Consider the following 21,615-nt stretch of genomic DNA (forward strand, 5'->3'; position numbering starts at 1 on the left):
GAAATAAAGAATAAAAGTCAATCATAAAAGAGATTTCTGGAAATATTTCTATTATTAAGTTATCAATAGTGCCAAATTAAGAAACAGAATTGATATCTCAGGCATGCAGCATCTTCTGAATCAGGAAAGCACAGCCAGAAAATAGGTAGAAAGAACTCTGTGTCATAACTTCCCCATGATTCCCCTCATTGCTGCCCATAATTTGGGAACACAGAGCTTCACGAATGAGAAAGGTAGGCAGGCATGGCCTTCACTGTGTGGAAACAGATTTCTGAACAATCAGAGTGTCCCTTCCTTTCATAACAATCTCTCTTAATCCCGTTTCTACAATCCACAGCACATTATAGGCTAGGATAAAAAGAATGGGGCCTTGGTATATGTAGTCCTCTCAAAGGTGAAGAATTTCAGGTGAGGTAGAGGAACATTAAAAGTAGTGAAAACTGAGGGAGGGGTAAAGTTGTTATGCACCACTCAGTGTCATTAAAGAAGAGTAAATACAGTTAAGTTCTGTAGGTTAAACATCCTCTTTCTAATAATCAGGAAGTGATTCTATTTCATTTCAAAGGAACTACACAAGATAAATGCCTATTAAGCAATAAAAACTGGAATAAGCCTGTGCATATCAAATCACAGAATATTAGAGGAGAGTCAGTCAGTACCTAAGTTAGATGGTGAGGGACTAAACAGCAAAACTCTGCACTTTATCTTTTTTTCAAACTCTGAGTCTAGATATTTTTCTCCCAACTCCAAGTTGAAAAAAATAGGGAGGAAGAAAGTGCGATGTATGAAATGTATTTATGCCTGCAGTAAAAGACAAGAGAAAGAATCTGTTTTTAAAAAGTCTTCACCTTCATCTAATACTGATTTACTACAGGAACAGGAAGAAACATTAGAAAGCTTTAAAAAAAACTACATGTTCATTGACAGATGAATAGATGAACAAAATGTAGTATATATGTACAATGAGATATTATTTAGCCTTAAAAAGGAATGAAATTCTTATATATGGCACAATTAGATGAGCTTGAAGACATGCTAAGAGAAATAAGCCAGACACAAAAGAACAGATATTACATGATTCCATTTATATGAGGTATCTAGAATAGTCAACTTCACAGAGACAAAATATAGAATCGTAGTCACCAGGGGCTGAAGGGATGAGGGAATGAGAAGTAGGTATTTAATGGATACAGAATTTCAGTTTGAGAAGGTGAAAGTTCTGGAGATGGATGGATGGTTGAACGATAATGTGAATATACTTAATGTCACTTTACTGTACACTTAAAATGGTTAAAATGGTAAATTTTATGTTATATATATTTTACTACAATAAAAAAGTCACAAAAATCTTGAAAAACTAAAAAGTCAGTCACAAAAAAGTATATACAATATGATTCCATTTCTGTGAAATTCTGAAACATATAACCTAATCTAATGGTGATAGAACCAATCTATGGTGATAGAAATCAGAATATTAATTAACCTTGGTGAGGGATTTATAGGTAGGGAGAATAAGAAAATATCTGGGAGTGTTGAAAGTATTCTACAATTGATTGGGGTAATGTTCATATGAGTGTATTTATACGTACAAATCTACTGAGTTGTACACTTAAGGTTTGTGCATTTTAATAGATATGTTATATCTCAAATCCATGTCTATGAAATACAGGCTATTAAAAAAAAAAGAAAGCAGGCTAAATTGAAATGAGAACAGATTATGAAAAGAAAACAAGCTAGAAAAGGCTTTAAGGAACCCAAAATTTAGAAATGCAGCAACTCAAATAAAATCCATTCGGGAGGCAGTATATAGCAGACTTCTTGATGCAGAAAATCAGTGTTTCAGAATACAAACTTGAGAAGCTTTCCCAAAATGTAGGAAAAAAGAACAAAGAGAAATAAAGAGAGGTGAGGACAAAGATGAGATCCTAAGTATTACTGATAGATGTTCCTTTAAAAGAAGGTGAGGAGATAAACAGATCATGTGCAATAAACTAATATGTATGAAAATTTTACTGAGGTGAAAAAGACCCAAGTCTTTTAAAGAGTTCCCTTTTTTAGGAAAAAAAATGACAAGAAATCCACCTCTAGGATTATCCCAATGAAGTTTTTAAATTTCAGAAATACACAAAGAAGCATGCCTTGGTGGCTCAGTCTGTTAAGCGTCTGCCTTCAGCTCAGGTCATGATCCCAGGGTCCTGGGATGGAGCCCAAATCAGGCTCCTTGCTCAGCAGGAAGTCTGCTTCTCCCTCTCTCTCTGCCCCTCCCCCTGCTTGTGCTCTCGCGTGTGCTCTCTTTCTCACACTCGCTCTCAAATAAATAAATAAAATCTTAAAAAAAAATACACAAAGAATTCTACAAGAGCTAAGCAAGAAAATGTTGCCAATAAAGGAGCAAGACACAGGTTGGTCTTTTAATTTTCTCAGTAGCACTAAGTCTAAAAAAGATAATGGAGCAAATTTAATGAATTTTTAGAGTAAAAATTTGTGGACCCAAAAATATGCCTATCGATGTTTTCATTGATGTGTGAGGACAACAGATGTTCTTAGAGATATGCTAGATCTCATCTAAGTATTCTTCATTTTAAAATTATTTAAGGTTTTACTTTAGACCATCACTCAAAAATGAGTAAAAATTAAAATGTGAGAAAACAGATTCTCTACAAGGACTGGAAGCAAATATAGAAATTAAACATACAGGGCGCCTGGGTGGCTCAGTTGGTTAAGCGACTGCCTTCGGCTCAGGTCATGATCCTGGAGTCCCTGGATCGAGTCCCTGGATCAAGTCCCGCATTGGGCTCCCTGCTCAGCGGGGAGTCTGCTTCTCCCTCTGACCCTCCCCCCTCTCCTGCTCTCTGTCTCTCATTCTCTCTCTCTTAAATAAATAAATAAAATCTTTAAAAAAAAAAAGAAATTAAACATACAGATATAAATCTATTTGTTAACTGTAATTTAGTTACAAACCTGAATGTAATATTGTCAAACTTGAAAGAAAAGATTATAGTGTTTTTAAAAAAGAAGGGGGAAAGATAAAGTTGGGCAGAAAATGTGCTAAGTTTCTTGTCCAAATAGAAAGTTCTCAAAAGTTATAGTCTTATTCTTAAAATTTATAATCATAAAAATGCATATTCGACATTGTTTATGGTTTTTTAAAAAAAGATTTTATTTATTTGAGGGAGTCAGAGGGAGAGGGAGAAGCAGGCTCCCTGCCATGCAGGGAGCCCGATGCAGGACTCCATGTGGGGCTTAATTCCAGGACCCTGGGATCATGACCTGAGCCTAAGGCAGATGCTTAACCGACTGAGACACCCAGCCACCCCTCAACATTGTTTATGTTTAAGGATAACTATTAGTTTAAGGATAACTATCAACTATTCTTGATAACTATCAAGAAATCTTTATTCCAAAATCCAAATCATTGCAGAAGCAAAAGGAAAAATAAGCTCAAGGTTATATAGAAAAATATAGAAAGCAAAGACCATGGCTAAGTAGGAATTTTTAAAAAAAGAAAAAAAATAATGAAAACCACAGTACCTATGAGACCTTTTAAAAAAAAAATACTGAATGAAGAAACCATTTAACTGCAAGAAGAATCAAAATAAATAACTGAGGAGGCACTTGTGCATAAAAGTATTCATTACAGCATTGTTTGGAATAGCAAAAGGTTGGAACCAACTTAAATGTCCATTAGTAAGCTACTGTTTAAATAAATTGTTGTGCATGTAAAAAGTGAACTACACTATAGCTGTTAAAAAGAATGAGACAGTTTTATATTTACTGATACAGAACAGTCTCTAAGGTACATTGTCAAGACAGGGAGAAAAAACATGGTTTAGAGAAAAGTCTATGTGACAAATATAAATGATTGTGTACTTAGGGAAAGTGAATACAAGAAACTGAATGATTCCTTTTTGGGTTGAGGAATGAGTGGTTTGTGGACAGAGGTGGGAGGAAGAATTACTTTTCATTATGTATCATATTGTATCTTTTGGATTTATATGTCATATGCATGTATTAACTGCACAAAAAATAATTTTGTAAAATTTGCAGAATATGGATTAGGAACACGAACTACTTCTTGACCTCTGTAAGGACTTAAATTCACTATATGTGTATGATGTCGAAGTTGATATATTTGGCTTACATACAGGGAGAAGTAGAAAGAATCAGCTCAAGGACAGAGGAAAAAGAATAAAATAGACCCACAAGAAGCAGAGATGAGAACCATTTTGGCCTGGAAAGACTGAGAGAGTATTATTGGTTCCTCAGAGTTTCTCAACTCTTTTGTTCTGTTTTACTTTTTCATATTTTCCAAAATCTTAAAAATAAGTATGTACTATTTTTATAATGAAAAGAAAAACATGATTATTGCTTTTAAAGTCCTAGCCTAAGCCCTAGGGAGTGTATAAAACAGCAGTGACAAGAACACATAAACAAAAACAAATGTATAAATTCAACTAGCAGAGTATTTACACTGTCTGCAAAAAAGGGGGGGGGGCTAAAGTGCATGAAGTGTCATGGTTATTAAGAAAGAATATATAGAGTGTATATGGGTAATATTTATATGTTGATGGGTAGGTATGAGGAATCAGTACCTCTCTTCCAGTTACATAGATTTTAGGGAAGATGTTATATATCAGGAGGTCTTTGGATGATGGAAGGGAGATCAAAATAGTGCAATGTTGGAAGCAGACATTTTTCTCTTTTCAGGTATGGAAGTCTTTTTTTTTTTTTTTTTAAAGATTTTATTTATTTATTCATGAGAGAGAGAGAGAGGCAGAGGGAGAAGCAGGCTCCCAAGGAGCAGGGAGCCCGATGCGGGACTCGATTCCAGGACCCTGAGATCATGACCTGAGCCGAAGGCAGACGCTTAACCATCTGAGCCCAGGCGCCCTCAGGTATGGAAGTCTTAAAGTTGGGACTGAGATGGGTGATAAAAGTTGTGATGAATAAAAAAGGGAAGTAGATATTGGGTGATGAGCCTGTTGCTGCCAAAAAAGGCAATTCTTCAATGTAAGGGCCCTGAAGAGGAAGATGTAAGAACCTAAAAAGCAGTGGGTCAGAAAGCACACTAAGTCTTGGGACTTAGTGGAGTGGTACTGGGTAGGAGGGGGAAATTTGGATGGGAGGCTGTTGCAAAAAATGGGAAAGAGTATGTGACCATCTGTATGTATCTGTTATAATCTCCTTGATCTGGGCTTCCCTCTCTAACTGTGGTCATGCACCCACCATCTCAGGGGTTCCACAAACGTAACAGTCCTCATCCTTGGAAAAAATTGTACTATCAGTGGTTTGCATGCTTGGGCTTGTGAGTGTGGCATGTGAGTAGGGTCCCCGAGATGGCAATGACATAGAGCAGGAAAGTAAATTTTTTACACAAATCTGTTTCTTTCTATTTCTCCATTCTGTTTCTAGGGTCAATGCAAGTATTTTTGCAGTTGAATGGAATAGCAGCTTCTAAGAAATAAAAAACAGATGTTGGAGGAAGGCATTCAGGGTGAGTCAGGAGAAGCCCTCAAGGCACTCTGTGCTCACGGCTTGCCCTACACTTTTCCTTGCTTTAATCTTGATAGACGCTGAAATTCCCAACTATGCTTAGGCAGCACCAAGGCTGTAGTGGATCTAAAAATGACAAACTACACTGACTCCCAAGCCTGACTGTCCTGTGGAAAGAAAAGAATAGCTTGGCTGATCTCATAAAGAGTCCTCTCAAGTAAAGGAACATATTCTTCCTGATTCACTTCTCAGATCTAGAAAAAAATGTACATATATACTATTTTGGGGTAAATATTAATCATATAAAACCAAGCTCTTAAAACTGAACCTAAATTTTTATAACTGTCTGTTCATTAAAGTTGTTTAGGATCAAGTGAAGTGGTTCTATATTAAAAAATTTTAAGAAATGTTAGCTAAAGTTTCTATAGGAACTTAGCCACATCACATTCTTAAGACATTTGTGGTACGCATTTTGGAAATTACATGTACTTTATGGTACTGAATTACAATTGATATGTAATTTACAGTGTGTACCTGAATTTTTAGTATATTTTTTAGACAGAACAGACATGATTATGCACTAAATTGAGAAAATATAAAAGTACAGGTAAAAATGTGTTTTTAAAATTTTATTTTATGTTATTTTTAAAAAAGATTTTACTTATTTACTTGAGAGAGAGAGAGCAAATGAGGGAGAGAGTATGGGGGGGGGGGTGGAGCAGAGGGAAAGGGAGAAGCAGAATCCCCACTGAGCAGGGAGCCTGATGTGGGGCTCAATCCCAGGACCCTGGGATCATGACCTGAGCTGAAGGCAGACGCTTAACTGAGTGAGCCACCCAGGTGCCCTAAAAATGTGTTTATATGGGAGTATAACTTCATAATATTTTTTAAAATCTGGAAGCATTCCTTAATTTATTTAAAAAGCTTTTACATTTCTTTTGAATAAAGGTTTTGTTGAAGACAGTAAACATGAATTAATTTGTCATTCTTTTACAACACTCCATTATGGACAGCTTTCTTATATAGTGGGTAATACCAAAAAGTCTAAAAGGTACTCCTAAGGGGTGCCTGGGTGGCTCAGTCGTTAAGTGTCTGCCTTCGGCTCAGGTCATGATCCCAGCGTCCTGGGATCAAGCCCCGCATTGGGCTCCCTGCTCCGCGAGAAGCCTGCTTCTCCCTCTCCCACTCCTCCTGCTTGTGTTCCCTCTCTCACTGTGTCTCTCTCTGTCAAATAAATGAATAAAATCTTAAAAAAAAAAAAAAAAGGTACTCCCAATATATATCTATATACATATTTATAAATGATTTTTTTCCTGAAATCCAGCTGTTTGGGTTATTTATTGCTGAGAAACTACCCCAAAACTTGGTGGCTCAAAGTAGCGATCACTTTGTTATTTCTTCATGATTCTACTGTGTGGGCAGTGCTTGGATGTGGCATCATCTGGGTGTTTCAGAGGGCTAGGGTCTGCTGGAACGGCTTGACTTGGATCATAAGTCTGCAGTCTCTGTTCTCAGGGCCTGCTGGATTCCTCTGTTGTCCTCCATGTGATCTCTTCCTGTGGTTAGTAAACGTGGGTTTCCTCACACCATGGTGACCTCAGTTTAGTTGGATATCCCAGAGCACTAAACTGTTGGTTGCCAGGCAAACTGTCAAAGTTGGGCCCAATACTGGAACAGCGCCATTTTTGCTACATTCTATTGGTTAGAACAGCTCACAGGGCCCCAGCCTAGATTCAGTGTAGGAGGGAACTCCAGAGGCCATGCATACTGGGAGACATGGTTCACTGGGGGCCATCTTTGGAAGCTAGCTACCACATCAATGTTTATGAAAGAAATTCCATAAACATTAAACTGAGTCTATTTCCTACCAAATAACCAAATGCTTAGGAATGCTGAACTTAATTGTCTTTCACTATTCATAAGTCTACACCCAAATCTTTCTTATTTTTCCATGATCTTTCCCAAATATGCCTCATTCAAATTCTTTCAGCCCTGCAGTCTCTTCATTGGGTCCTAGCATGAGTCTCATCTAAATTAAATGTTTCCAGATGTTTGAATTCCCAAAACCAGAAAAATTAAGATATAGCTAACTTAATCTATGTATTTGCATAGAGTTGCTAACTCTAAGTTTTAAATTTCCAAGTAAGAACATTAAAAACTATACCATTTACTATTACTCTTGCTTCTAAGATGAAAGTACATTTAATTTTTTAAAAATGTAGTAAAGAGAATTTCAGACTGAAAGACAGTCTTAAATTAGAACTGCTTACTTTATGAAAACATGTAATAATATATCTTTATTCCCATTTTGATGCAGGTCAGGAAAACTCCACTAAGGAGTACCACTGGTTCTTGGACCCAGTGTTTGGAAACCTCTAGTAAAGCCACTGTTTTTGAACATTGTGAAGGTCCTTTTTATTCTGAACCTTGCTAAAATCATTTCACATCTTTCCCTAGGAACTATAATCATACTGATCACATCGCAAATTTTATAATTCCCTCTTTCACATAGAATCATTTAAATCTGTGCTAATGTAAATAATACAGTTGTGATATACTTATTGTACTAGGATTGGATAGTGTTAGCATACTCAGCTATTAAGAATGGGGACTCTGGAGTCTGACTCTGTTCCAATCTGGATCTGTCATGACCTTGAACAAGTAACATATCTTTCTGCACCTCAGTTTCCCCATCTATGATGTAGGTATAATCATAGCAGAATTCTTCTGAAGTTTTAATTGGATTCCATGTATAAAATGCATACAATAATGCCTAGCATATGGTAAATGCTCAGTATGTATAATTAATATTATATTCTTATTCATACAAATCAGTATTTTGCAATTGCACTTAGAATTTTAATATATACTTTAAGTGTGATCCCAAATATCCACAATGCTGTTGAGGAGATTAGCCATAACTAGACAATAGAATTTAAAAGTTGCAAAGGAACTTTAACGTCATATGATTCCACCTTATGACAGGTGAGGACTTCTTCATTTTAAAAAAATTGATATAGAGTCCATCTATCTTATGGTAAAAGACAACTTAGTAGTTGGGGGTTACAATCATCAGCTCAACCTTGCAAAAAATTAAAATATATAGGCCTCACATATATTTCCAGTAGCCTTGATTGGTTTTCAATTCCACTTATATTTATCAGTGCCACTCATGTATTGTCTTAGCTACCTGCACTTTTTCATGTGTGTCCAATGGAAAGCAACATAATGCTCACAGTTCTCTGAGAAACAACAAAATTCCGAAGAATACCTAAAAATGGTAATAAAAAAGGACAAGCAGAGTTTCGGAAATTTACTTTAGGGCAACTGCCAGATTTATTTTAAGCCCTATGCTTAAAAATAAATTTAATTCACATGACCAGCCTAAAATACTGGAGCCAAGAAAAGTCACTGCAAAAGCATTTAATAAAATACCTGAATTTTGTCTAGTTGTCGTCTTTGTTATGATTTTTGTGAAGACTTACTTCCTATCCTGATTTATACAGTGGTTTTTGTATCTAAATATTTCTCGTATATAATAAAGTGAAAATAGAAGAGACATTTTTCAAACAATATAACATTTTCCTAACCTCTGACTCACACCATGTGGTAGACGCAGAGCAATGTTTTTTACATAGGAAGACAATTGGTTCATCCGTAGCATTTTCCAGTGTGGGGAAACACATCCACGTTTTCTATTTCTAGCAATCTTTAATTTGACCTATGAGCAAAACTGAAGATTGATTAGAAATAAATTAAGGTAGATTTCCCACTGACAGCAATGAAGAACATTATCAGCAGATTGAGTAACAAGTCTTTCACCCTCTCACACCACAGTCAATGAAGCAATTGACTTAAGAGGAAATGCCCATAATTTTCATATTCTACATTGGTTCTGTTAAAATCACAATTTTAAGTTTCACTGAGCTTTCTGAAATCGAAACGGGCAGGATCACACATGAAGAAAACTACAATTGGAGTGATAACGGTGTGGACGAACTAGTATGAGTAACTTAAAAATATTGATTTTTTATGGGTTTTTTTTTTAAACAAATTGAACTTGATTTCTATGGACTATATCTTCCGGAATCAATATTTTAGTGCTCCCCTGACACACACGCTCGGCTTAGAGGAGAGTTGAGTACTGCATTGCTTCGTAATTTTCCCATGGAATCGCAGACGGTTTAAACATTGTGGCGCTCCCGGAGGGTCAACGATGAAGTACTACTGAAAACTACCCTCCGCTGGTGCTAAAATGCTGCTGCCTGCCGGCAAAAAGGCATCTCGCTTAGAAAAGAACCTATCTGCAAAATAACAATAACAAGCACCCTTTCTTTCTGGTCAGAAAGCTCCGGACGACTACAGCCCAGAGGAAGCAGAGTTGAGGCAGCTACTTAGGAAGCGACCAGAGACAGAAAGAGCTCCGCGCCCCCATTCGCCGACCCCTCGCCAAACCCGCCCCGACCTCCGCTCCAGCTCCAGAGAGCTACTTGGCTCCTCAGAGCCAGCCGGGGCGAGGCGGTGCCGGCCGCAGCACCCTGTCCCCTCCTCTCCGCTACCAGCCCTCCCCGTCCGCCGGCGAGGCCCCGTGCGCGCCCCGCCTTCCGCCCCGCCCCGCCCGGCCCGGCCCGGCCCGGCCCAGCCCAACCCTGCGGAGGCGATGGCGTGCGCGCGCGCGCGCGCGTGGCGCGGGACCGATTCTCCTTCCGAGCGGCCGCGCCCCGCATGCGCAGTCCGCGCCGGCGGTCTCCGTTTGTTTGAACAGGAAGGCGGACATATTAGTCCCTCACGGCCCCCCTCGCCCCACCCCCCCCAGGCATTCGCCGCCGCGACTCGCCCTCTCCCGAGCAGGGGACGCAGCCCCTCCCAGAAGCTCCCCCATCAGCAGCCGCCGGGACCCGACTCTCGTCTTCCTCACCGCCCGCTCTCCAGCCTTTTCTAAGTCTTCATCGGGCACCGACCTCGCCCTGCCCCGCCGGACAGCGCGGCAGCACCCCAGTAGCGACGGGACAAAATGGGAGAGTGAGGCTATCCCGCGGAGACCAGCTCTTAGCAGAGTCGGATCGGTGCGTCGGGCCGCGCCAAGGAAACCCGGGGATGCGGGGCTAGACCGCCTACAGCGCCTGTGAGCGGAACGGGTCGGGCCCGTGGCCCAAGCGGCGGCGGCAGCTGGCACAGCTCCGCACCCGCCCTTCGCTTTCGCCTTTCCTCTTCTCCCTCCCCTGCTGCCCGGAGCAGTCTCCACCCTGCTTCTCTTTTTCTCCCACCTCCTGCCCATCTCGGGACGGGGAACCCTCCATGGCGAAGGCGGCTGGGGCCCGCTAGGCTGAAGCACCTCGCCGGAGCAACGAGGCTGGTGGCGACAGCGCTGTCGGCTGTCGTGAGGGGCTGCCGGGTGGGATGCGACTTTGGGCGTCGGAGCGGCTGTGGGTCGCCGTTGCCCCCAGCCGGGGGTCTGGAAAGCGGAGATCCCCTCAGTGAGGGGGAGGAGGGGGAACCGGGCGCACCTGGTGACCCTGAGGTTCCGGCTTCTCCACCCCGCGGCCGCGAACCCACCGCCGGAGGAAGTTGGTTGAAATTGCTTTCCGCTGCTGGTGCTGGTACGAGGGTATTGTCACAGTAGCAGCAACATGTCGACTGGGGACAGTTTTGAGACTCGGTTTGAAAAAATCGACAACCTGCTGCGGGATCCCAAATCGGAAGTGAATTCAGATTGTTTGCTGGTGAGTAGCGCTGTTGTCTTTTGCTTGTCTGGGGTTCAGTGTGTATTTGCTTTTCCTCTTGCTTTCAGTCTAGTTATTTGCAAAAGAAAGTTTCAGGTGTGCATAATCTTGGAAAACACCAAAATCTGCTGTTTCTCCTGAAGAGTTTTTGGAGCACCACTAAAATCTCATGCCGTGGCCTTATTTATCTGTGGACTGGCCCTGTACTAACTAGTCTCTGAACTTTTAGCTCTGGCTCAGTTGACCATTATACAAAAGATACTTAGAAACCTCTACTGCAGGCATCACATAAAAAGTTATCACCTTAGTTATTTCTACATATATAGTTTGTTGAACGACGATCTTAGTAATATTAATCTTTTTGATCGGTTTGACAGTAATACTGGAAAGACTACTTTCCACTTAGAGCGATTTAGCTCCCAAGGGCTTAGTTTTTAGACTTGGAAGTGACAATGGAGAATCGATATTGAGGAAGTGATTTTTGAGCCAAAATGTCATAGGTGATTTGAGTGTGGGGGAACTTGTTGCTGGACTGTTAAGTGTAAGGACCTAAGATCACTGATAGGTCATCACATTATTAACTCTTTTACAGTATTGTAGATTACACAAGTACCATACAGATACTTTATCATAACTGCCTTTTTTGGTGCTGGTGTGCTTACCATTGTCACTTTTAAAACATTCTGAAGAAGTTTTATGAAATGAAAGGCCAAATTCTTAAAGATCTTTCATTGGTTACAGTTATCTGTAAATAATTAGTTTTTAAGTTTTGTCTGTTTTCCCTGATACTAATAGTTGCAAACTCTGTAAACGAGTTTCTCCTTTTACTTTACTGAGCAACTAAAAGTTATATAATAATTCTATTTTAGTCCAAACAAAACTGCATAATCTCTAAAGTTACAGGGAGTATGTATATGAATACTTATTTACAGCCTCCTCAGAGAATTAATGTTACATGTATACAATATTTGGGATTAAGATTTAAGTGAACAAAATAATGCCATTAAGAGAGGTAATATTTAAAAATCTCATGTTGAATCAGGAAAATCATGTAGATCATTTAAAATTAACATGCATTTTGTTACTCTAAATATCTGTGTATATTTTTAAATGTGTACTGTTTTACCAGAAAATTTCTCCCCAAAGCTTTCAGAATTACTTTTAGCATCCTTGACTGTGAAAGGAGAGTCTTGTGGGTTGTGTATTTGAAATGTCTCACCTACATTAGGGATGCTCTTCATACTGAGAAACAGCAAGGATGGTGGATGCTTAATACAATTTAAAACGTTTTATTGAATGAGAGAATGGGAAAGAATTTGAACACATCTTTCTACTAAGAATTTCTGTTACTTTTGATTCTGTTTTGATTTTTGATCTCCTAGTTCCATAAAGCAGCGGTATAGGGAGGGTTTAGTAGCTTTTTTTTTTTTTTTTTTTTTAGGTTGTATAGCCTCTTGCCTTAGTTTCATTGGTGGGAACCTCACAGATTTGTTGAAATGTGGAAGATAACAAAGAAATATAAGGCATGGAGACTCTTTACTTGAAAGTCCGATCTATTTAGGAAAACAAAGCAGAACACTTTACAGCCTGAAAAAAATGTGTGATAGATTTCAAATAATTGGTGTAGGTGATACATGCTCTTGGTTATTGAAAATAAGAGTGTGTTGAGAGGGCCGGAGTATGCTTATGACGAGTGGATAGGATTTAGATAGAGGGCATTCAGAGGAGTAGAGGGTAACATGAACAGAGGATGTGATTGGCTGTGACATATTTAGGGGAACAGGATAAAGTTGGAAACATAGATTGGGGCTAGAATGTGGAGGATTTGATTGCTGGGCTATAGAGTTTAGATTTTCTAAAGTATGTTGTGGCTATTAAATATTTGTAAACGAGACTGTGCCAGGATGAATGAAGATGAATCTGGTAGTTGTATGCAGGGTGGAGTGTGTAAGAAGAGATTGGGGATTTAACAAATTAATAGTGCAGAAATTATTGAAGCCCCAAATTGGGGCATTATAATGGGAAAGGAAGAATTGATGGCACTTGATTGGCAGGGTTGGGGAGAGGGGGGAACCAAAGTGAGAGAAAATACATGATGCTAAAAAATTTGAGGCTAGATTATAGGGAGACTGTTGAAAACAAGCAGTCAGGTTTGGAAATCTCTTGGGAAGAATAGGCAACAGATTAAGTTCGATTTCAGGTTGTGTTTCAAAGGATAGTGGTGGGACAACCACAAAGAAATGACCTGTAGACTGTTGGAGATAGGAAACTGAGCTCATAATTAAAGATGACAGTTTGGAAATCATTTGCACAGACGTGCAAGTTGAAACTGATAGAACGATAAAGGGTAAAAGATGAAAGTTGAACAAAGAGGAAGAGTCAAGAAAGTCGGCAATCAGAGCCTTTTCAGAGTTAGGACAGCCAGGTATCTTGGAGCCTAAGACTTGGGAAAGAACATTTCGAAAAATAGTCAACAGATTTTCCCCCCCCTTATATGTAGTCTTATAGTCTTGACCCTCTTTTCTGTTTGGTTTCATAATTATTGATAGCTGTTCAGATTTTATTACCATATTAATCTGAACTTGATAAAGATTGAATTTTTTCTTTGGAGACAAATCCTTTTTTCAGTTTTGTAGTGTGTAGCGTGATTTTTCTTTGCATGGTATTTTATGTTCATCGTTAAGTATTCATTCATTCTACCATTCAGAATGGCCTATCAGGTAACTTTGCTTTTTTTTCAGTGAGTCTGTTCTTACTCTTTCCTATCTGGACTTTGGACATCTCCTGTAGGGATGATACCCCTTCTAAGTTGGTTGCCTTTCTTTATTATTTTGGCCATTGTTGATTTATTTAATTGATACTTACTGAATATATATTAATGTGCCATGTGCAGCACTCAACTTCTAGGGTGTGTGTGTGTGTGTGATATCAAGAAATAAAATCAAGCATTTACTTGAGTAGATCCACTCTTCAGAAATGAAAGTTCCCAAAACTTTTGGTTTCACAAGAGTCTGCTGGCAGATCTCTCTCTTTTTTATAGATTTTATTTTATTTATTTGTTTGAGAGAGAGAGAAGGAGAACTTGCGAGCAGGGGGAGGGGCAAACGGAGGGAGGTAGAGAGAGAGAGAGAAGCTCAAGCGGGTTCCTTGCTGAGCGTGGAACCTGAGGTAGGGCTCGATCTCATGACCCTGAGATCATGACCCCACTGGCAGATGTTTTCTAAAGAATCCAACCCACAAAACAGCCTTTTGTGTTGAGCTCCTAATGATGAGTTTTAGTAGTTATAAAATAATGTAGCTGGAAGAAGCCTTGGTTAAGTGGCTATCCAACCTTTTCTCATATAATTTAAGAACTAGTTAAGTCTGTTTTTCATATTGCAAATATAAATGCTAAAATAGTCTGCAGATAATATTATGGTAACTATTCACTTATTTTCTAGATCATCCAAATCACTCAACCTTGGGTTTCTGTAAGTCACATTCTTTCCAGTGTCTTAATGGTTCCCTTACTGTCCATGTTATAGTTTATAGTGATTATCACGAGCTGTTTTCCTTTTCCCTGCCTTTATTTTAAGCTTAAAATTATTTTATCTGGGGCTTATTAACAATTTCTCAATAGTTTTGAGTACCTCTGAAAACAATAAGCTCTAGAGTTTAAGTCTAAATTTCCAGAGGAAAAAAGGCGTATGATTTGGAAATTAAAAAAGAAAAACAGGGGCACCTAGGTGGCTCCGTCGGTTAAGAGTCTGCGTTCGGCTCAGGTCATGATCCTGCGGTCCTGGGATCAAGCCCCACGTTGGGTTCCCTGCTCAGTGGGAGCCTGCTTCTCCCTCTCCTCTCGGCTTGTGCTCTCTCTGGCTATCTCTGTCTCTATCTGTCTCTCTCTCAAATAAATAAATAAAATCAAAAAAAAAAAAAAAGAAAAACAAAGGTAGTTGGGTGGGAGCATTAGGTATATATTTGTCTTGAAGGATGACATACATTTCTTGAAAATATAGCTGTCTTGGGACGCCTGGGTGGCTCAGTCGGTTAAGCGTCTGCCTTCAGCTCAGGTCGTGATCTCAGGGTCCTGGGATCGAGTCCCACGTCAGGCTCCTTGCTCAGCGGGGAGCCTGCTTCTCCCTCTGCCTGCCACTCCCCTTGCTGTGCTCTCTCTCTCTCTGACAAATAAATAAATGAGTTAAAAAAAAAATAGCTGTCTTGCCTTTAGCTTGTTTAGCATACTGCTTCAGGATGCCAGTTAAGAGCATAACCTTTTTTTCTAGTTTTGTGTAGCTGGTGGAGGTGTAGCAGTAGTGGGTAAAATGGAGGGAGGAAGGGAACCAATATTAGTTGAACAGTGCATAACTGAATTCTAACATTGCTGTCCCCTTTATACGTATTTGTTAACTGTCATTTTTCATTAGTCAGTTTTTCAGAATGTAGGAAGCATATGTAAATGAAGTTTCAGGTGTTCTGTTTTTTAGTTTTTCTTCCTTTAGATTCTCTTTTCTTGGACTTCTTAACCCAGTGCTTTCCCATTTTTTCATTGCTGACTTTTTTTTCTCTCAGTCTCAATCTTTGGTCTTGTACTTGGTACTTACCTTTTTATTCACTCTCTTGAAAATTCATCCATTTTTACACCTCCAACTACTGTCATCTCTATGCCCACAATATCCAAGTCTTTATTTTTTAGTCTTTTTTTTCTGGTTTTCAATCCTAAATATCAGGATGCATCTGCCTTTGGCTCAGGTCCTGATCCTAGGGTCCTGAGATAGAGTCCTGCATCAGGCTCTTTGCTCAGCGGGGAGCCTGCTTCTCCCTCTGCCTTCCGGTCACCCTGCTTATTCTCTCCCTCTCTCTCTCTGACAAATAAATAAGTAAAATCTTAAAAACAAAATCCTAAATATCTGACTGCTCACTAGGCATTTGTACTCGGATGTCATGTTATCACTTAAATTTCTCATATTCTAAAAATGAGCTTTCTTCCATATACTTCCTTGTCATTGACACCACTATTCTCCCTGTCACTAACCTGGAATTTTTGTTGTGAACTTTAACAATTCTGTGCCACATGTTGGGTTATTTCAACAGATTTTGGCTAGTGTTCCCGATTCAAGATTATTACTGTATAATTCCTCTGTGCATCCTACTAGTTGAATTGATCACATTTGGGGTTATATTAGTGAAATGAAAAGACCTGAAGTCATTAAATCTTTGAGCCTAAAATAGTATGCCTGCCAGTGTTCATAATTTATGGGTTAATGGGTGTTACCAGTCAATTGCATATCTGGTTAGTTTGGACTAGACTGTTTTGATGAAACCAAGTTGCAAGAATTTTTTTAAAAAACAAATTATTCCACTCATTCATTCAGTGAATCTTTTGTAGGCTCTAAACTTGGATTCAAATGTAGGCTCTGCCATGTACTTGCAAGATGATTTTAGGTGAGTTATTTTAACCTGTCAGTTTATTTCATCTTCAGAAAAGTGAGGGGATAATAGTACTAGATTGTTGTAAGGATTAAATAATACAGACAAAGCAATTATCACAGCATATGGCATTTAGTAAGCATTTGTTAATTGGTAATTATTATCTTTGTCATATTTATAGTATTCCTGTTGTATGCGAGTCACCGTTTAAGCTGGAGGTTGATATTTATTATCTTCTGTAAGTGCAGAATAATGATGGCACCTCAAGCCATGCCCATAAATTCATAATCCAGCAGTATTTTACTGAACTGTCTGAACCAGTTGTAACTAAAAACGGAGACATTTAGATGGGATTGAGTAGAATGGGGAGGGACTTTTGGAGACTATTTATTTAGTCATGATTTATAACATACGTACTTTGTGCCAGGGGTTTATAAGAAAGGCAGTTGGGAGCTGGTTTGCGGAGATTTAGTTGTTATCTTGTCCTGTTTCTGTATCTTTTGTACTTTCAGTATGTGTTCTGTAAATAGGCCCTCTTACACTAAAAGAACCCTGTGGGTGTATAGAGAGGTGGCTCAGAGTAACAGCTGAGACATGAATTGGGCCATTCATTAATCTCTTGAGTCAGAAATGTTTTTAATCTAGAAGAAGGAACCACATAAAAAAATTTGTAATGAACAAAGAGTAAATTCTCAGTTTTAGATTAGTTTTTGCATAACTTTACAGTTTAGTTTTATTTCATAATTGTAAGTTTTATGTGTATATATGGTAAAAACAAGAGAATCTGTTTTCATATTTAGCCAAAAACCCCACATGTCAGTAAATACTACATATGGAGTTCTATTGCTGAAGATAGTCAATTAGCTCTACTTCCCCATTCCTATCCTCACTAAAAAAGAGGTACATCCATTTAGTTTAAGTACAGAGCATAGCTAATGTGTGCCACACTCGTGTGTACAAGATAAACAGTGCTGCATTTCACAATGGAAAATATTTTTTGAAACATGCCATTTGCATGGTATAGTAAAACAAAACAAAAACCTCTGGATTGAAAATTGAGAGCATTGGCATAAACTTGTTTTGCTGTTAATTTCTCTCTGTGACCAAGTAAATCTTTTTTCTTATCTGGGCTTCAGTTTCCCCATTTGTAGAATGAAGAGTTGGTCTATACAGTTGCTGATGTCCCTTGTGTCTCTAAAAATTCTATGAGTCTTTGTTTATTATACTTCTGTAAAAACTTAAAAAGTTGTGTCATTGATTCATTACTTAATAGAATTTATTATTATTATTATTATTATTTTTTTTTTTTCACGTAAGCTGCTCGTTTATTACTTAATAGAATTTAAAAGTTAAATGGTGTTGGGGTAGAGATGTAAGAATAGGAACCATCTTTGGTAAGTGCTATTTTTGGAACTAGTTCTATATAGCCTTGGAAGATCATGCTAAACTAATTGTTAATTGTTATACTTGGCACTTTTTTATTTTTGCATTTGTGACTTGTGTCCGTAAGTGTAGAGGTTTGCATTTATTGAGCAGAGGAGGCAGTAGTTGAGTTACTCATTTGCATATCCATTAAAATGTATACATGTAGTTTACTTCTCTAATACACCTGGCCTCTCTGTTTGGGATTGTGAAATATAGGAGTACATTTTCATTGTAGTTTCTAAGCAGTTAGTGGGACATTAGATGTTCAAATTAATGTCCAAAGTTGATGTCTCAGAGGGTTTAGAGGTTGTCTTATACTTGTGTCTTATTTTAAAAGGTATGCTAACCTGTGCCCCCTCTTTATTCCTAGTTTATTTTTATTTTACTGTTTTATTCCCATACTTTATAGTCTTTATTCCATACTCCAAATTGACTTTTGGAAAGGAATTGAAATTTTATCTGAGAGGAACTCCTTTTGAAATAGTGGACCTCATTTAACTCTTCCTTTTTCTCTTTGCTGTTACTCATTCAACAAATGTTTATTTGGTGTGTACTGGGCACTCTGATAGGCACTGGGGACACCATGCTGAGTACAAACAAAAAGGGGTCTTGCTTTTGTAGAATTGGTAGTCTCAGGAAAAGGGTAAATTTTGAGCAGATAGGAATGGGGTAAGGCTCGAACGGGAGGTAAGAGATATGATCATGCCTTTCCTTTAAGGTTTGGGATATATTTAAAGACTTGTGGTAAAATAGTCTAAGTGTATAATTTTCAGCTATGTGTCTGTAGATTCTCTGTATCAGATTCACTTGAGGACTTGTTAAAAATGGAATCTGGGCCCATGCCCAGACAAACAAAATCAGAATTTTTTGGGATGAGTCCTAGGATTCTGCATGAGTTGGGATTCTTATTTTTGTTTTGTTTGATAATTTTGTAAATGAAAAATTTCAAACATACACAGAAGTAGGGAAAATAGTATAGTGAACCCCCATTACCCAGGTTCTGCAATTTTCAGGATTTTATCACGCTTGCTTCATCCATCACCCTTTTTCTTGCCAAAATATTTTATTTTTAAAAGATTTTATTTATTTATTTGACAGAGAGATAGCACAAGTAGGCAGAGGGGCAGGCAGAGGGAGAGGGAGAAACAGGCTCTCTGATGAGCAGGGAGCCCGATGTGGGGCTCTATCCCAGGACCCCGGGATCATGACCTGAGCCGAAGGCAGCCGCTTAACCGACTGAGCCACCCAGGCACCCCTCTTGCCAAAATATTTTAAAGTAAATTCCAGATATTATCATTTCACCCCTACATACTTCAGTAAGTATCTCTGAAAAAAACCAGAGAACATTTTCTTCATTAACACCATGGCCATTATCATGTCTAACAAAATTAAAAGCTTCTTGGTACCATTAATTCCCAGTTTTATTCATATTTACCTGGTGTATAAAACAGTGTGTTTTTTTACAGTTGCTTTTTTAGAATCTGGTTCCAGACAAAGTCTACGTGTTGCTTTTGTTTGTAAGGTCTTTTAAGTCTCTTTTTAGTATAGTGCAGTCTTCTCCCTGTATCTTATTTACCCTCACATTGTCTTGTTGAAAAAACTAGGTCATTGGTACTGTACGGTGTTTCACATTCTGGATTTTTGTTGTTGTTGTTTCCTTGTGAAATCATTTAATTTGCTCCTCTATCTTCCATATTTCCTGTAATTTGGTAGTTAGATCTAAAAGCTTGATTTAATTATAAATTTTTAGTCATAGATTATGTTTTCTTTTGCCTCACATCACGAGGCATATAATACCTGGCTAGCCCACCCTTAGTGATGCTAAGGTCAATCAGTGTGTTCAGGTGTTAATTGTCTGTAATAATTTCCTTTGTAAAATCCTTCATCATTCTTTCATCTAATGGTTCCATCCACTTATAATCTTCCATTGAATCAGTTATTTCATTAGGGATAGCAAAATAATGACTTTCTAATTCTGTCATTCCTTTCACATTTATTAACTATAATTCTTCTATTAAGAGAACTTAAGAATTTAAGAACTTTTACTCATCATCAATAGGGCTGTTTGCTCACCATGAAATACAGTTTATAAAATACAGAATGAATATTTCGGTTTTTCTCTTTAATTGCCACTTTTCCGAATAAGCTACTTTGGAGCCTTGGTGTGATAGATGTGGCACAAACTGAGGTATTTTAGAGAACTTTAAGGAAGGGACTATTTACAAAGTTATAGACAGTATTTAAGGAAATCAGTACAATCCCATCTGATTTGTATATGACTCTAATAATCTTTGATAGAGCTTCCTTGGGTTTGTTTGTTTTTTTTTGTGTAAAAGATGCCCAGGCTCATCTTGTACATTTCTTGCCCCAGCCTTGGAAGCCAGCCATTCCTTTCCTATTAGTTGGGAATGGTAGTCTGAGACCACAATAGGGATTCTAGGGTTATTCATTGTGGCTGGGTTGAAATTGCTTCTTGTTCTTGTTTAATGAATAGAACTATGAGTTTTTATTTTTGGAAAGAAGAAGAATATACTGATAATTCCAGTTTCAGTTTATCATCACTTTTTTTTTTTTAAGATTTTATTTGAGAGAGCGAGCGAGAAAGAGAGAGAGGGAGAGAGAAAGCATGAGCAGGGGGAGGGGCAGAGGGAGAAGCAGGCTCCCCGCTGAGCAGGGAGCGTGATGTGGGGCTCAATCCCAGGACTCTGGGATTATGACCCAAGTCAAAGGCAGATGCTTAACCAATGAGCCACCCAGGCGCCCAGTTTATCATCACTTTGAGTTTGTATTGCTTTTACAGGAAAAATCTTAGTTCTAACAACACTAACAGAAGTACACTTTTGTTTGATTTCTAAGAACGTGGGTATGATATAGTTAAAGAAAAACTGAGCTGAATGGGATGGGGTTGGAGGATCTGAAGCCTTGAATGTACTCATCTGATTGACTCTGTAAATAATAAATTGAAAAATTATATGGCCTTGTACAGATAATATCCACTTTCTGAACTTTGGTTTTCTTTAGAAGTATAATAAAAAATTCACTAATTGAAACCATCTCCAAATTAATTTGTCTTTAGATACAAATTTACATTTCCAGCTTTATCAAGAAATTCTGTTTTAGATATATATCTCCTATTTGTTCTTTCATTGATTGCTTAAATTTTACTACTTCTTCAGCAGTAGGTCAAAGAAAATGTTTCTCTGATTTTTATCATCCACTCTAAAAGTGTTTACTCATCTCAGCCTAATTGTATTTCCTTTGCTTATTTCTAGTAATCTGTAATCATAGAGGCAGTATTGCATAGTGGTTAAGAACATGCTCTGGAGTCAGACTGTCTGATTTTGAACCCTACCAGGTCAGCTATTTATTAGCCTTGTGGCTTTTTTTTGAGCGTAGTTGACACACAATGTTACATTAGTTTCAAGTGTACAACTTAGTGGTTATTAGGTAAAGTTCTTAGTTTTTTTTAAGACTCAAACACATCATCCTCAAATAAGATTAATCATAGACTCTTATAGGGCTGTTAGGAGTATTAAATATGATAATGCATGTAACCGTGCTTTGC

General features: G+C 38.3%; 1 protein-coding gene across 5 annotated transcripts in view; it reads left to right on the forward strand.

Moving 5' to 3' along the window:
• The first annotated feature begins 10,253 nt into the window (after nucleotides 1-10,253).
• The window catches only part of ROCK1 (Rho associated coiled-coil containing protein kinase 1), a 152,550-nt gene continuing 141,188 nt past the window's right edge, over nucleotides 10,254-21,615 (forward strand). For all 5 annotated transcript variants that reach the window (XM_034995979.1, XM_034995980.1, XM_034995981.1 and 2 more), the window contains exon 1: nucleotides 10,254-11,216. In XM_034995979.1, the coding sequence (XP_034851870.1) occupies nucleotides 11,124-11,216 (93 nt within the window). In that variant the 5' untranslated portion in view covers nucleotides 10,254-11,123. The remainder of the gene's footprint in view (nucleotides 11,217-21,615) is intronic.

Source organism: Mirounga leonina, unplaced genomic scaffold, assembly GCF_011800145.1.
Source record: "Mirounga leonina isolate KUSES-001 unplaced genomic scaffold, KU_Mleo_1.0 Mir_93, whole genome shotgun sequence".
Lineage (NCBI taxonomy): Eukaryota > Metazoa > Chordata > Mammalia > Carnivora > Phocidae > Mirounga > Mirounga leonina.